Genomic DNA, 15237 nt, shown 5'->3' on the forward strand with positions numbered 1-15237 from the left:
GGTGAGACCTCATCTGGAGTACTGTGTGCAATTCTGGAGGCCACATTACAGTAAAGATGTGTGCAGAATTGAATCGGTTCAGCAGACGGCCACCAGGATGATCTCGGGGCTCAAGGGTCTCTCGTATGAAGAGAGACTGAACAAATTGCAGCTCTACACTCTCGAGGAACGTAGGGAGAGGGGAGACGTGATCGAAACATTTAAGTACCTCACGGGACGTGTCGAAGTGGAAGATGATATTTTCTTTCTCAAGGGACTCTCGGCCACAAGAGGGCACCCGCTCAAACTCAGGGGCGGAAAATTTCATGGCGACACCAGAAAGTATTTCTTCACAGAGAGAGTGGTTGATCATTGGAACAAGCTTCCAGTGCAGGTGATCGAGGCAGACAGCGTGCCAGATTTTAAGAATAATTGGGATACCCATGTTGGATCCCTACGAGGGTCAAGATAAGAAAATTGGGTCATTAGGGCATAGACAGGGGGTGGGTAAGCAGAGTGGGCAGACTTGATGGGCTGCAGCCCTTTTCTGCCGTCATCTTCTATGTTTCTATGATTGCTATAAAGTTACTAGGGCATTAAAGTAAATATGATCATTTAACCCCTCTTTAATTGGTTACCATTTATTTATAGAATTCAGTTCAAAATATTAGTGCTTACTCATAAATCATTCTATACTATGGTTCCTGATTTGAATTCATTGACAAATTCCTTATTCTCCAGCATGTACGCTAAGGTCGATACAGGATAATAGATTGGTCCTTCTGGCTGTAAGTAGAACAAGGTGGGAATCCACCCATAATAAAGCATTCTTTTATTTAGCGCCCAACCTTTGGAATTATCTTCCAAGGCATATGATAGGCCTGAAATAAATATCAAGGCTTTTAAGATAGTGTTAAAATCCTATTTTTTCCAGTTGGCATTTGGAGCAGATTCTCTGCCAGTGGATCATATTTATTAAGAAATTCTCAGGCACCCCTTAAATGCACAGTATAATTACTATTTGTATATAATGTTGTTTGTTGCATTTTCTGTGTGCTATCCTATTTTTTATGATGCTCCTTTTATATTTTTTTTTGAAATTTTACTAATGTGAACCGCTGAGAACTATGCTAAGATTTGACGGTATATCAAAGCTTAATAAACATAAACAATAGGGAAGGGCAGATGGAAAAAAAGGATGTAGGGCAGGGGTGTCAAAGTCCCTCCTCGAGGGCTGCAATCCAGTCGGGTTTTCAGGATTTCCCCAATGAATATGCCTGAGATCTATTTGCATGCACTGCTTTCAATCTGTGCTAATAGATTTCATGCATATTCATTGGGGAAATCCTGAAAACCCCAACTGGATTGTGGTCCTCGAGGAGGGACATTGACACCCCTGGTGTAGGGTATCCTGTGATATCAACAATTGCCCTATGTAGGGTTGAATGCTTGGGTGAACAGTCAGATTTTTATTCTGTTTTGAAGTTATTCAGTGATGACTCAGCATGAATGTGTAATGGAAGAAAATTCCAAAAGGTTGGTGCTGTAAAAAAGAATGCACATTGTCTGGATGATTCTAATTTGATTTTGCTCCAGCTATTTTTCTGAACAGCGTATCCCAAAGCTCTGATGTGAATCTGGTGCAACAGGACCATATTTGTTACAAATACCCATATGTGGTGCCTAAGATCTCACCATATTCTTTCTAGTTGTAAATTATGTTCACAGATGTCCAAAAGAAGTCTTCCTGGTTGAAACACTGCAAACATATTTTGTGTGTTGAGAAATATGGTTCATTGATTGGCATTAGAAGCATTGGTTTGTCTGGGTCCTGGAGCTGCATCAGATACTGGGGATGCATTAGCTTTGAGAGCACACTCTTTACCCTCAATACTGAGCATCGATAGAGAGTATTGGCACCAATTATCTGAATCCTGTTGAAAGTGGAGGAAGGATTTGTGCTTGATTTCATCAATGCTGAGGGCTTATAATGCCAAAGTGCATCAACATAGCATCTTGTCAGAGTGTGGTATCAAGAGTATTGAAACTGCCAGTGTCCTTGAAGCATCCCAAATGTGAGAACTGCTCACCCTCATGGGGTTCAGAGAGGGTACAACAGCCTCCAAGGGTTAAAGAAATATAGTTTCTGATACTCCTTGGGTAACTCAGAAGAATATGGCCATTTCTGCTACTTTCCCTTATGCCTTTGTCAATGGTACTCTTCAAGGGAGGGAAGGGAGTGGATTTTTGATTTAGCTCGCTCCTTTTTCAGTTGTGGGAGGTGCCTAAAGCCTGATTGACTCAGATGCCTAAGGCCCCACCTCTTGGGAGGGGCCTTAGATATCTGAACCAGTCAGGGCCTTTGGTCCCTTTCCATGCATCACGATGCACCGGGGAGGGAAGGCCCGTTATTTAGACAGGTGAGCTTGAAGCAGGAGCCTGAGAGCAGGCTTGCTGCTTCCAACATTTTAAAAAGGTATGGGAGAGGTTCAGGGTAAGGGGGGGCATCCGGTGGCAGGAGGGAGTTGGCATACCTCCTGCCATTTTTTTTTGTGTGTTGGGGGGGGGTGGTGGCTGGTGGGGGAGGTGCCTAGCACAGGTGGGGGGATGCGTTTTTTTCTTTTTGATTTAATGGGACTGATAGTGCGTGCCATTAAAAAAATATATAAAGAAGCCCTAACAGCAGTGACAAGAGCGGTTGATCAGTCGTATTTGCATGCAAACTTGATAGCGCATTGATCGCTGCTGGAGAATCGGCCTCTTCTAGGAGGTACTAGAGCAGAGGACGAAGGAGATCTTATTACTTTTAAAGGCTTAGGTATCCTCTTCCCTCCTGCTCTTTTCAGTCTAGACAGGGATCTCACTCTTGTCCCAATCAGCAGATCACCCAAAATTCCCAACCAACACCATAACTGAAAACCAGGAAAGGTATTTTGACTTCCTTGATGGACCCAGGGTCTGATCCGGAGATGGCAATTCTTATGTTCTTATGTCCCGGTATCTGAGCTGGACAACTTACCAGTAGAGAGGAAGCTGCAGTTGGTTTTACAAACTACTGGCTCCTTAAAACTATCAGTCAATCGGTTCTGAAAATCATCTGTCTTAATATCATCGGCATGTTTTTAGAACTTCCACCAAATTGCCCACCAAGAATATCTTTGTCAAGCTGTCAACATCAGGAAACACTTATGAAGCAGCTCTTTTCCACCTTAGATGCAAATGTGTAAAAATGCAATCCATTTTTACCAGGGGAAAGAGGGAAAGGAATTTTTATTCTAGGCATTTTTGTGATCATGAAAAAGATGGGGGAATTCTGCCTCATTCTAGATCTTCATGAAAAAAACAAGGGATTCTGCCCTATTCTAGATCTAAGGGCTCTAAAGCTCCTAATAGAAGAATTCAGTATAATTTCTTTTCAGAAGGAGAGACTGATTGTGTTCTCTGAACTTAAAGGATGCTTATATCTACATAGAAATTACATCCCAGTCATAGGAGACATCTTCTATTCATCATAGGGGAACCCAACTACTGCGTACTGCCATTTAGCTTCTTGTCAGCTCCTTGGGTACTCACAAAATGGAACAGAAGGGAAATTAGGACTTTATATGCATAATATAACATAACACAATATACCATATTGAAGTGTCCAGAAAACCCTCCACTCAGTGCTGTTACTGCTGTACTGCTGTCACTGCTTCAAATGAACCAGATTTTCTGCTTGGTGTGCTCTACATTTTCTTGAACCTGTCACATGTCCACTCCCATCCATCCTGAACTTAGTTCTTCACCTTTCTACCTCTGGCCTAAAGACCAACTCAGTTTGAGAACATCTCTGTGCTAACAGTGTGTGCCACTCTCCTTTGGACAAGCAATCTCTATCTGTTCATCCCTGAGTGTCCAGATTTACACACCAAACCACACCTGTTGCCTGGGGTATTAATGTGGTTGTCTACTCTTATGTAGTCTCCCTATGAGCTACTTACAACTTGATCTCTCAAACTTCACTTGGAAAGTCATTTTCCTCATTGCTTTCATCTCTGCACACCAGGCGAGTGAACTTCAAGCACTTGTGTTTGATCTTCACTATACAAGATTCTACCATTACAGAGTAGTACTCCAAACTCATCCAAAATTCCTGTCCAAAGTCATCTCAGAATTCCACCTCAATCTCAACCATAGTTCTGCCTGTATTCTTTCCAAAGTCACATTCCCATCTTGGAGAAGCAGCTCTTCACACCTTGGACTGCAAGCTTCCTCTAGCATACTACCTGGACCAGACTAAACCTCATAAAAGATCCTCCCAACTCATTGTGGCTTTTGACCCTAACAGACTTGACGTTCCTGTTGCCTGGCAAACTGTATCTCCTTCGCATATACGCAGGCTGGGCTGGTGTTGCAGGGTCATGTAACGGCCCACAATGTCTGGGCAGTGGCTGCTTCAGTAGCTCATTTTCACTCTGCATCTGTTTAGGACATTTGTAAGGTGGTCCTAAATTCATACCCTTACCTTTCATGACTGTTTAGAACAAAACTCTAGAAGAGACAGTCGATTTGGACAAGTAGTTCTGCAGAATCATTTTACTTCCCAAGCACCAGCTTTCCCTCCAATCTTACAGGGTTTCACCACGCTCCTTTATATTCAATATTTAACCTCTTCCAGAGACCTGATCCTAGCATCTTGGGAATCACACATGTGAAAATATTATGCCCACTTGTCCTCGGAGAAAATAAAGATATTTACCTGTAGCAGGTGTTCTCCAAGGACAATAGGCATATATTCTCACAACCTGCTCACCTTTCCTAGTTGGCTTCTTAGCTTTGTTACTGAACTGCAGGTCCCGTGAGCCAACATTGGGTGAGAAGGCACCAGCATGTACATGATACGGGCACTGCTTTAAAAAATTTAAAGTGCATTTGGAAGTGTCCATACCAGGTTCCATGGATGATTTCACCCACATGTGAGAATATATGCTTGCTGTCTTTGGAGAATACCTGCTACAGGTAAGTATCTTTGCTGTTAATATTTTGTTTTACCACCCTTTAGGGTCCTTTCAGAGCAGTTTTCAATAATTTAGATGGAAGAGGGAAAAACAATAGAAAAGAGGACAAGTAATCTGGCAGATCTCAGGGTTTCCTAGTATGTAGTCATCTTATTGGTGGACTAACTAGGAGAGGGATCACAGTTGGAAAAGTTTGAGGTCTGTGTTAAATTTAGCAAAATATTGTTCTAAATGGAATGTCTATTGCAGACTGGGACAAGATGCAAAGACTTGTGCAATCAAAATGTCTTTGGATTCTTATTAATTACTTTTGAATAACGGTCTTTCTATAATTGTTCTTTCATATTGAAAGCATACAATATGTTGTTTAAGTCAGTGAAACAAACTCCTACTCCTACTTCAATGGCTAAAAATGTGAAAAAAGGAGATAAAAATTTTTCAGATATATTAGTGAAAGGCGGAAGATGAAAAATGAATTGCGAAACTAAAAGATGCTATGAACCAATATGTGGAGAGTGATGAGGAAAAAGCAAACATTCTAAACAAATACTTCTGTTCTGTTTTCGTGGAAGAAAATCGTGGAGAATGACCAAGATTGGCAAAGTTACACACGAAAATGGAGTAGATTCTGTGCCGTTCATGGAGGAAAGTGTTTATGAACAACTTGAAAAACTGAAGGTGGACAAAGTGATGGGACCAGACGGGATCCATCCCAAAATACTGAGGGAGTTCAGAGAGGTTCTGGCGCGTCCTTTTAAAGACTTGTTCAACAAATCTCTGGAGACAGGAGTGGTTCCTGGGGATTGGAGAAGAACGGATGTAGTCCCTATTCACAAAAGTGGTTGCAGAGATGAAGCGGGAAACTACAGGCCGGTAAGCCTCACTTCGGTTGTTGGAAAAATAATGGAAGTGTTGCTGAAAGAAAGGATAGTGAACTTCCTTAAATCTAATGGGTTACAGGATCTGAGGCAACATGGCTTTATTAAAGGTAAATTATGCCAAACGAACCTGATTTGAATTTTTTGATTGGGTGACCAGAGAATTGGATCAAGGACATATGCTAGATGTAATTTACTTAGATTTCAGCAAAGCCTTTGACACGGTGCCTCATAGGAGGCTCTTGAACAATCTTGATGGGCTGAAGTTAGGACTCAAAGTAGTGTACTGGATTAGAAACTGGTTGATGGACAGATGCCAGAGGGTGGTTAATGGAATTCGCTCGGAGGAAGGAAAGGTGAGTAGTGGAGTCCCTCAGGGTTTGGTGCTGGGACCGATCCTGATATGTTTGTGAGTGACATTGCTTAAGGGTTAGAAGGAAAGGCTTGCCTTTTTGCAGATGATACCAAGATTTGTAACAGAATAGACACTGAGGAGGGAGTGGAAAACGTGAACAAGGATCTGCAAAAGTTAGAGGAATGGTCTGATATCTGGCAACTAAAATTCATTGCAAAGACATGCAGAGTAATGCATTTAGGGATTAGTAATTGGAAGAAGCTGCATGTTCTGGAATGTAAGAAGCTGATAATGCACGGATGGGAAGAGGGATCTTGGGGTGACAGTGTCTGAAAATCTAAAGGCAAAGAAACAGTGTGACAAGGTGGTGGCTGTTGCCAGAAGGATGCTGGGCTTTATAAAGAGAGGCGTAACCAGTAGAAGAAAGAAGTTGTTGATGCCTCATTGCTATAGTGCCTCCTCATTGCTACAGTCATTTTTCTGCTCATAGTTGCAGGCAGCGGCTCCTACGCACCTCCAGCAGCTGATCTGGATACTTTCTCTCTGACGTTACAGCACTTCCGGGTCAACCGCGGGTGGCATGTAGGAGCCGCTGCCCGCGGCTTTGAACAGAAAAACACTGCAGTGAGACAGAGGAGGGAGCCAGCCAGAAAGTAAATACCTGGAGGCAGCAGAGGATAACGCCGCTTTGCCTTCGAGCGGGGCCGCACGAAACGCCGCATTGTCCTTGAGCGGGGCCGCAAAAAATACCTGGCGGGGCTGCGGGTTGGACACCCCTGGTTTAGATGAACTGGAGTGAGCTTTGACGGAGACTTCAGTAGATGGAACCTAAGCACAGTACGGGGCAGAGCTTTGGGTTCTGGCCCAGAAATAGCTAAGAAGAAGGAAAGAGAGAGTAAGGTTGGACAGACTGGATGGATCATTCGGTTCTTTATCTGCTGTCATCTACTATGTTACTATAATGCATTTTTACCAGATATTGGAAATTATTTTAGGAGTATTTACACATACTGCTAGTGTACACTGTAAATGATGATTTCAGAAAGCTACTCTTTACACGTGCATAAATTTAAAGGTGGTATGGTAATGATATGGTTTGAGTATGCCTTTTGGTAGTACAAAACTCTCTGTGAATTTTCCCTTTTACAAAGGGAATATACGTTTATGGGAGAAAATGTCCACATTGGATTGTACACCAGCTTAAAAGTACACATATAATTTTTTTAAAAATGCTCATTTCAGCAAAGCTTTAAATGGGGGATTAAAGGAGCAATTTTCCTTAATCCACCACTAAAAATGAAAACCAATTTTAAAAAATGGTGATCTCATTACTAATTGGCTGCACTGGGGTAGGCTGACAGGTTTGTACACATGCATACACACACTCATCTGCTGTGTGTATGGGCAAATACATATGCACTCCTGCTTGTCCTTATGGGCATTTTACAAAAGGCTCAACATTCAGTAGATCCTTTTGTAAAATACTGCTGGAACTGAGTATCTGATCTGATCTGATTTCAAAATACTATGCAAAATGAGCCTCGCTATTATATATAGTTCTTGTGTAATTGTTGTAAACTGGTTATTTACCCAAGAATGTGAAATTTTGTTTTTGTTTTTTTCAGAATTACATTTAATGTTTTCTCTTATGGATAAAGTTCCTAATGGAATCGAGCCCATGTTAAAAGATTTGGAAGAGCACATTGTTAGTGCTGGATTAGCAGATATGGTTGCAGCTGCTGAAACAATTACTACTGTAAGTGCCAGTAGTCATCTTTTAAGCACATTTTTCAGATGGAACAACATACTCCACTTCTCCAAATATTAGAAGCCTACTGAGGGAGTAAGGGAAACATGGCATATTATTGTTCAAACTGAGCATATATTACTTGGAAGAGCAAAAGCTCAAGGATAGGGCAGAGGTCTTGATGCAATAGTGACTTTTCTTAGTAGAAGGGCACTTAATGAAATGTGCATTAAACAAGCAGATTGACCTGAATGAGGGATGAGTAGAAATGATTTTCCCTTCCAGTGATTTGGGGAGTTGAGGTGGGCTATGGGGGTAGGTAAATTTGTATACTATATAAAGTAGTACAAAATTTACATAATCTTCCATTTCTATACCAGGTCTCCGAGAAGCTCAAATAAAGAATGTAATGTATAATGAAAGCACAGGTTATTTTGGGAACTAAGGTTAATACTGGATAGTCTTCTACATACTATGTCCTGCAAATGTCAGAAGACAGATGTAGATTCAGCAGCTCTAAGTATTTGGGAAATTAAGGTGCACGCACTTTGCCTAAAATTCTTAAAGATTTGGCACTTCCTCTTGATTGCCCTATAGTTTTGTCAAGGGATTCTTTGTAATGCAGACAAATTTTGCAGGCTTTTGTGACAGAGATTTAATCTTATGTTAAGGATTCAACTCATTTTTTTAAATCATTATATGATATGAAGGGCTTAGATTCCACCCCAATACTGTTGGTTATTTAGATGTAAGCTCACTGTACACCAGTGGTCTTCATTGCAAGGCCTGCAAACCAGCTGTGTCCCTCTGAGACCTCTTGGGTGGCCCATACAGCCTGTACTGGATCCTACTACCCCTCCCTCCTCCGGCAGGATCAGGTATCTTCTTACCCTTCCCATTCCCAGCACTGCACTCTCTCCACTCTTTGAACCACAGTCAGCGTGAGTCAAGTAAACATGCTGCTCCAGCGGTCCCGGAAGCTTTCCCTCTGGTACAGCTTCCCGCCTTTGTGGGGACAAGAAGTTGTAGTAGAGGAAACGCTTCAGGGGCCACTGAAGGTAGTATGTTTGTTTTTTTTGACACACACTGACTGTGGTCCGAAGAGTGAAAGCATTCAGTGCTAGGAACGGGAAGGGTAAAGAAGGTACCAGATCCCACTGGGGGGAGGGGGGCGATAAATTGCTTGGGGAGGATAGTAGAGAGATGCTGGATTGCAAGGATGGAGAGGAAAGAGAATAGAAGAAATGCCAGACTTCATGGGGAAGAAAGGAAGAGAAGGGAAAGATAGATGCCAGACCAGAGGAGGGGAGAGGGGAGGAGCGAGTGATACCAGATGAGGTAATAAAAAAGGAGGGAAAAGAGAGAGAGGCCAGACTGCAGGAAGAAGACCATGGGAAGGGGGTAGAGAAGGAAAGAAATGTTGGACCACTGGGAGGGAAGGAGAGAGAGAGAGATCCCAGACCAGGGAAGGAAAGAGGAGAGAGAGATTCTAGATTATGGTAGGTAAGAGGGGGAAGGAAGGACAGAGATCCCAGATCATGGTAGATAGGAGGAGAGAGAGAAGAGAGATGTCGGGGGGGGGGAGAGAAGGGAGGGAAGAAGAGAGAGATGCCAGACCAGGGAAGGGAGAGAGAGATTCCAGACTAAGGAAGGGGGAAGGGAAGGATGGAAAGATGCCAGACCATGGTAGGGGGAAGGAGGGAAGAGATGCCAAACTGTGGGACGGAGAGGAGAAAGATGCCAGGCCATAGGAGGGGAAAGGAGAAGACAGAGATGTCAAACTATGGGGAGGGGGGAGGGGCATGGGGGAAAAGAAAGCTATGGTGCACAGGGATGGAGGGGAAGGGGAAAAGAGGGAGGAGATGGTGCACATTGATAGAAGGGAAGATAGGCAAAAATAGATAAATTTGAGAAGGAAGTAGAAAAATGGAAGAATGTTGAATGTTAAAAGTTAATGCCAAAGATGGATGTAGATGATGAAAAACTGACTATAAAATAAAGTGATTACCAGTGAGGAGAAAGTGAAAGACTCATTAGCTGTACGCTCAGAGAAGTGAAACTCTGAAGAGGGGGTGAAAACCTCCTCTTGGGGTAAGAGTTTACCGTCCAGTCATTGCATATACTTCATGAAGAATCACTCTCTGAACACTGGTAAAACATGTATTAATAGTTGAACTCTCTTGCAAGGTTGGCGTAAATTTTCAAATTTCTTATGCCAAAAATCTCACTGGAGTGCTAGTTTGAAACCTTTGCTTGGAACCTTTGAAGTTTGCAATTGATTTTCTCATGGAAAGCTGTCACTGTTGTACAGAGTCTCAATGAGTACATCGTTTAAATAAGTGTTTCTGGATCTCCTGAAGCAGAACACGAAGAGACCCCAAGAGTTATACTTACAAGATAAGTGTTTCAAACTAGCACTCCAGTGAGATTTTTGGCATAAGAAATTTGAAAATTTACGCCAACCTTGCAAGAGAGTAGAGAATGACACGGTGGCGGTTTACCCGCGGCCACCGCATTTTAGCCGCGGGTCACCCGCTGAAAACGGGGAAGAAAACTAGCAGTCGCTGCGGCGACGGGGACAAGGCCATTCACCGCCCGCGGGGCGGTGAATGGTCTTGTCCCCCGCAGTGAGGCATGAAGGATCGCGCGGTCCCCGCAGCTCACACCCGCTCGCCCAATCGATTCCAGTGTCCAGCCAGCTCTCTCCCCTCTCCTCACCCCAGTCCGCAGATCCTCCTCCTCGGCGACCCGCACGCTACCAGAGAGCCGCGCACACCCGCCGCTGCTCAGCCTCGATCTTCTGCTCTGACGCAACTGGAAACAGGAAGTTGCAGCAGAGCAGAAGATCGAACACTGAGCAGCCGCGCGTGTGCGGCTCCCTGGGAAAGCGCGCAGGTTGCCGAAAAAGAAAACCCACAAACCAAGGTGAGGAGAAGCCGGCCAAACACCAGGATCGACCGGGCAGGCAGGTAGTGGCCGCGGGGACCGTGCGATCGCTAGTGTTCCCAGCTCAAATTGGAAGGAGGGAGTGAAAGGAAAAAGGCTTATATGGATGCAGCGGGGACGGTGACGGGGCGGTGAATGGGATGGCAGTGGCGGTGACGGGGCAGTGAAAGGGATGGCGGTGACGGTGACGGGGCGGTGAAGGGATCGGCGGTGACGGGGCGGTGCAGAGGATGGTGGGCCGGTGACGGGGCGGTGACGGGGACAGATTTTTTCCCCGTATCATTCTCTACAAGAGAGTTCAACTATTAATACATTTTTACCAGTGTTCAGAGAGTGATTCTTCATGAAGTATATGCAATGACTGGACGGTAAACTCTTACCCCAAGAGGAGGTTTTCACCCCCTCTTCAGAGTTTCACTTCTCTGAGCGTACAGCTGAGTCTTTCACTTTCTCCTCACTGGTAATCACTTTATTTTATAGTCAGTTTTTCATCATATACATAGCCTTTTACTGACTATTGCTTATAGACAGTCCCTGTAATTGGTCTTAACAAAGATGGATGTAGGGCAGAAAGTGAAGATGGAGAGAATACCAGCAAATTGATAAGGCCCTGGAAACAGAGAAAAAAAGCACAGAAAGAAGGAAGTGCAACCAGAGACTGGGAAAAGATAATTAGAAAAATAAAATCGCCAGACAATAAAGGTAGGAAAAATGATTTTAATTTCAATTTAGTGATTGAAATACATCAGTTTTGAGAATTTATATCTACTGTCTATTTTCACTGTTCAGGAAGAAATGCATTTCTTTCTCTGGTGTTGTACTGCATGCAGAGTCTGACATCTTAGGATTTTGTTTATGTATACAATATTAGTACTTCTGTTACACTAAGCCTACAAGTTCTGACAAGTGGGTTAAGTCCCCCAAGTCGCAAACTTGCAGAAGGAATCAGTACTTTTTCTTTAGCTCCGCCTCCTTCCTCTGTGGGCTGTACTGCCTTTTTCAGCATGTTGGAATGTGTCTTTCTGATCTGCTTTGAAAAGTTATTATTTTTGGCTGTTTTATCCAATTTTGAGACTTGCAGTGCTCAAGAGATCCCCAATGGCCCTGGGGCAGCTCTTCTTGGGAGAGGGCGCAGACCCTCTGATGAGCTATGTGTTGCTGATAGGGCAATTGTAAAGGAACATGTCCAACCAGTCTGCACTAACAAGGAGCTTGGGGATTATTCCCCTGGTAGCAAGGCTCGTCCCTGATTTAAAAGGTGCTTAAGTGCAAGCTGTTGGGCTCTGCGATGGTCTGGGAGGGCTTTGATGGGTGCCGACTTCATTTTTCTCCCCCTGGGGGTCTGAGACTAGTGTCTGCCCAAAGATTGAAGGGTCCTGGACTGAGGAATTACTTGTTTGAGGCAAAGGTCTTCTCCATTATCCAGCTGCAGTAAGAGCTGAAGCAGGCTATATAACACCAGCCCTGAACAGAGAGTAAGGCCATTACAGTCTATGGGAAAATTGAGGGGGGAGGTCTCTAAAAGTCAGTTTTGCAGGTTTCTGGGGCCGGATATAGGGTCCCTCACCTCCAAAATCCCTTTCCCTGAATTTTTTTTGTTACTTGCTATAGCTTTCCCGGGCCATATTTTGACAACAAAATGCTGCCACAGCAACCATCTTTGATTTCCCAATTTTATTTAAAAAGCCTCTATCTGCCTCAAAACACTTTAATTTTGCTTAAAATCGATTATTATGGACTTCTCAGACTTTCCTACCCCGAATCATGCCAGGTTTGCACTGGATGGTCGGCTGAGAAACGTCCATGTGCCACATGCCGCAGTGTACGTGAGGGAGGTGCTCTAGGCTTAGCCCCCCTCTGGTACCTCTAGGACTGGGGAGTTGCAAGGGGCTCTTTTGCCAGAGAAGAAATCCTTCCTGGAACCCTTGCAGAGTGATTTGGTGAAATGCAAATTATGAAAGCTGGAGAGCTCAAGAGACGACAAGGTGTATCTTACTTAGGGATTTATCCCTGATTTTGTGAGTCTTTATGCGGACAACTTATTTAAATGTCGCAACTGATTGAGGGGAGGAAGGGATAAAGAAGAAAGCCACCAAATTGGGAGGGAGAGGGGAGAAAGAGATGCTAGACTATGAGGGAGGGAAGGGAAGCAGAAGAGAGGAGAGAGATGCCAAGCCACAAGGTGAGGGGAGAGAGAAGGAAGGAGACAGAGATGCCAGACCATGGGATGGGGTTGGGAAGGAAAGATGGAAGGAAGGAAGGAAAGCAGAGGAGAGAGAGATGCTAGAGCATGGGGGAGGAGAGATGGAAGGGACAGAGACAGATGCCAGACCATGGGGTGGGGCAGTGGCATACCGAGAGCAGTCACTGGATGGATAGGGCAGAGAAAGAGGGCAGATGCTAGATGGAGGGGGGCAAGGAGAGAGAAAAATACTGGACTGAGTAAGGAGGGAGAGAGTTGCTACCTCGAGGGGAGCAAGAAAAGAGTGAGGTGATGCATGAGGGGGCAAAGAGAAGGCAAGAAGCACTAAACTCAGGGCAAGGAAGGATTGAGGCACTGCATTGAGGGGAGGATGAGTAAGGAGGGAGAGATGGCCATGAGGAGGAAAGAAGCGCTGGACTGGGGGGGGCATGGAGGGCAAGAGGTGCTGCTTTGAGGGAAGGAGGGATAGAGGTACATTAGGGGCCAAGGAGGGAAAGAGATGCTGAACTCGAAGAGCAGATGGAGAGGGAAGAGAGATCCATTGAGCAGATTGAGGACGAGAAGGGGAAATTGGATGCACAGAGGTAGGTGGAGAGATACTGGATATGAGGGGTGAGTAGGGAAAATAAAAGAAGACACACTGGCCTTGGAGGCAAGAAAAAGGAGAGATCAGGTTAGAGCTGAGAGGGTGAGTACAGAGTGAAAAAATGGGGGACTAGGTGGTAGATGAAAAATTGAGAGGAAATTGCAGATAAATAAGTAGTTTATTCTTCATTTCAGAGGAACTTGAAATCATCTTTTTTTTCAACAGGTAATTGAACTGCAGCTCTAGGTTCTACTGTATCCATTACATTGCATTTTTCTTCTTTTGAATTGTTAATTGTTCCTTTCTTTTTTTTTTTTTTTGTCTGTTACATTTTATATTATATTTGGTTAATTTTGCTTTATTAGTTGTTAAAATGATTCATTTATAGTTTGCAAGTATTAGGGCTTTTTCTGTGGTCATACCAGTTTTATAGAACAAGCTTCCTCATGCATTGCAATATGAAAGAAATTACTTATTTTTATAAGGGGTTAGTGTAGTTGTGGGGCTGACTTAGTAGTTGCTTTGTTTTGATTCAGTGGAGTATCAGAGGATAGCTTGTATTTGTTTTAAATCATTTAAAGAAACTATTGTGGAGGGCAAGAAGGCGACTGAACAGGACATGTAGGTGAAAGCTCCTTCTTTGAGGGATTTTTCTTCTTCGTGAAAATTTTTTATACTTTTGATGCCTAAAAGAAGAGGGAGGCCAAAGGTTTTACCTTCCACCTGTACCTGCTACTTCATCTCTGCAGCAGACTGTTATAACATCTTATACAGTCACTCCAATGACTCTGGGTGCTTCTGCGGCTGAGCCGTGGGAAAAGCTCAGCTTGGATGATGATTTTTCATTGAGACCGGCTGGACTTAACTCACCCCCAGCTCCTGGAGAGGCTGTAGAATATCAGCCATTCTCGGAGGGTCTTCGGATGTTTCCCAGTGTGAATGGGAGTGCCACTTGGGCAAACTCGGAAGCTTCAATGCCAGCAGTAGCGTTGCAGCTCAACGGGAGTGAAAAATCTACAGTGGTGGGGAGTGTAGAGGAAGCTCAGGTCCAGTTTTTGCTGGGGCCTTAGTTCAAGAACGGGCTGTGGTACCTGCACTCAAGCCACTCGAAAAATCTTTGGTGGTAAAGCTGGGCTCAATCTGGCCTGCCATTGAAAATCTTCATCTGGTATGTACTAAATTTATGACTACTTCCTTAAATCTTACTACTAAGCTTGCCCATGTAGAGACGGTAATTCAAAAGCATATGACTGAGATTGCAAAAATTGAAAAACTCAACTATTGCAATAGAAAATGTATTAAAACAGGTGACTGACAAAGCTTTGCTCTTTGAGAAAAATTGAAAATTTGGAGAATCAGAATAGAAGTCTCAATTTAAGATTTCTAAATTTTCCTGTTCCTAAATATGACTCCTCAAGATATGTTTAAAAATTTTCTGACTAATATTTTGAAGATCTCAGAAGATAATATTCCCCCTTTGCAGAAACTTCACTTTTTGAAAAGATCACAGAAAGATTTAAAGCCTCTTGGAGAAGAAATTGAG

General features: G+C 43.6%; 1 protein-coding gene across 4 annotated transcripts in view; it reads left to right on the forward strand.

The window, feature by feature from the left end:
- Positions 1-15237, forward strand: part of CUL5 (cullin 5) — a 160490-nt gene that overhangs the window by 68585 nt on the left and 76668 nt on the right. For all 4 annotated transcript variants that reach the window (XR_004539837.1, XM_033948346.1, XM_033948347.1 and 1 more), the window contains exon 9: positions 7838-7968. Coding sequence is in view for 3 of the 4 variants with exons in the window: in XM_033948346.1 (XP_033804237.1) it covers positions 7838-7968 (131 nt within the window). In the remaining variant the exon portion in view is untranslated. The remainder of the gene's footprint in view (positions 1-7837; positions 7969-15237) is intronic.

The sequence above is a fragment of the Geotrypetes seraphini genome, chromosome 6, assembly GCF_902459505.1.
Source record: "Geotrypetes seraphini chromosome 6, aGeoSer1.1, whole genome shotgun sequence".
NCBI lineage: Eukaryota > Metazoa > Chordata > Amphibia > Gymnophiona > Dermophiidae > Geotrypetes > Geotrypetes seraphini.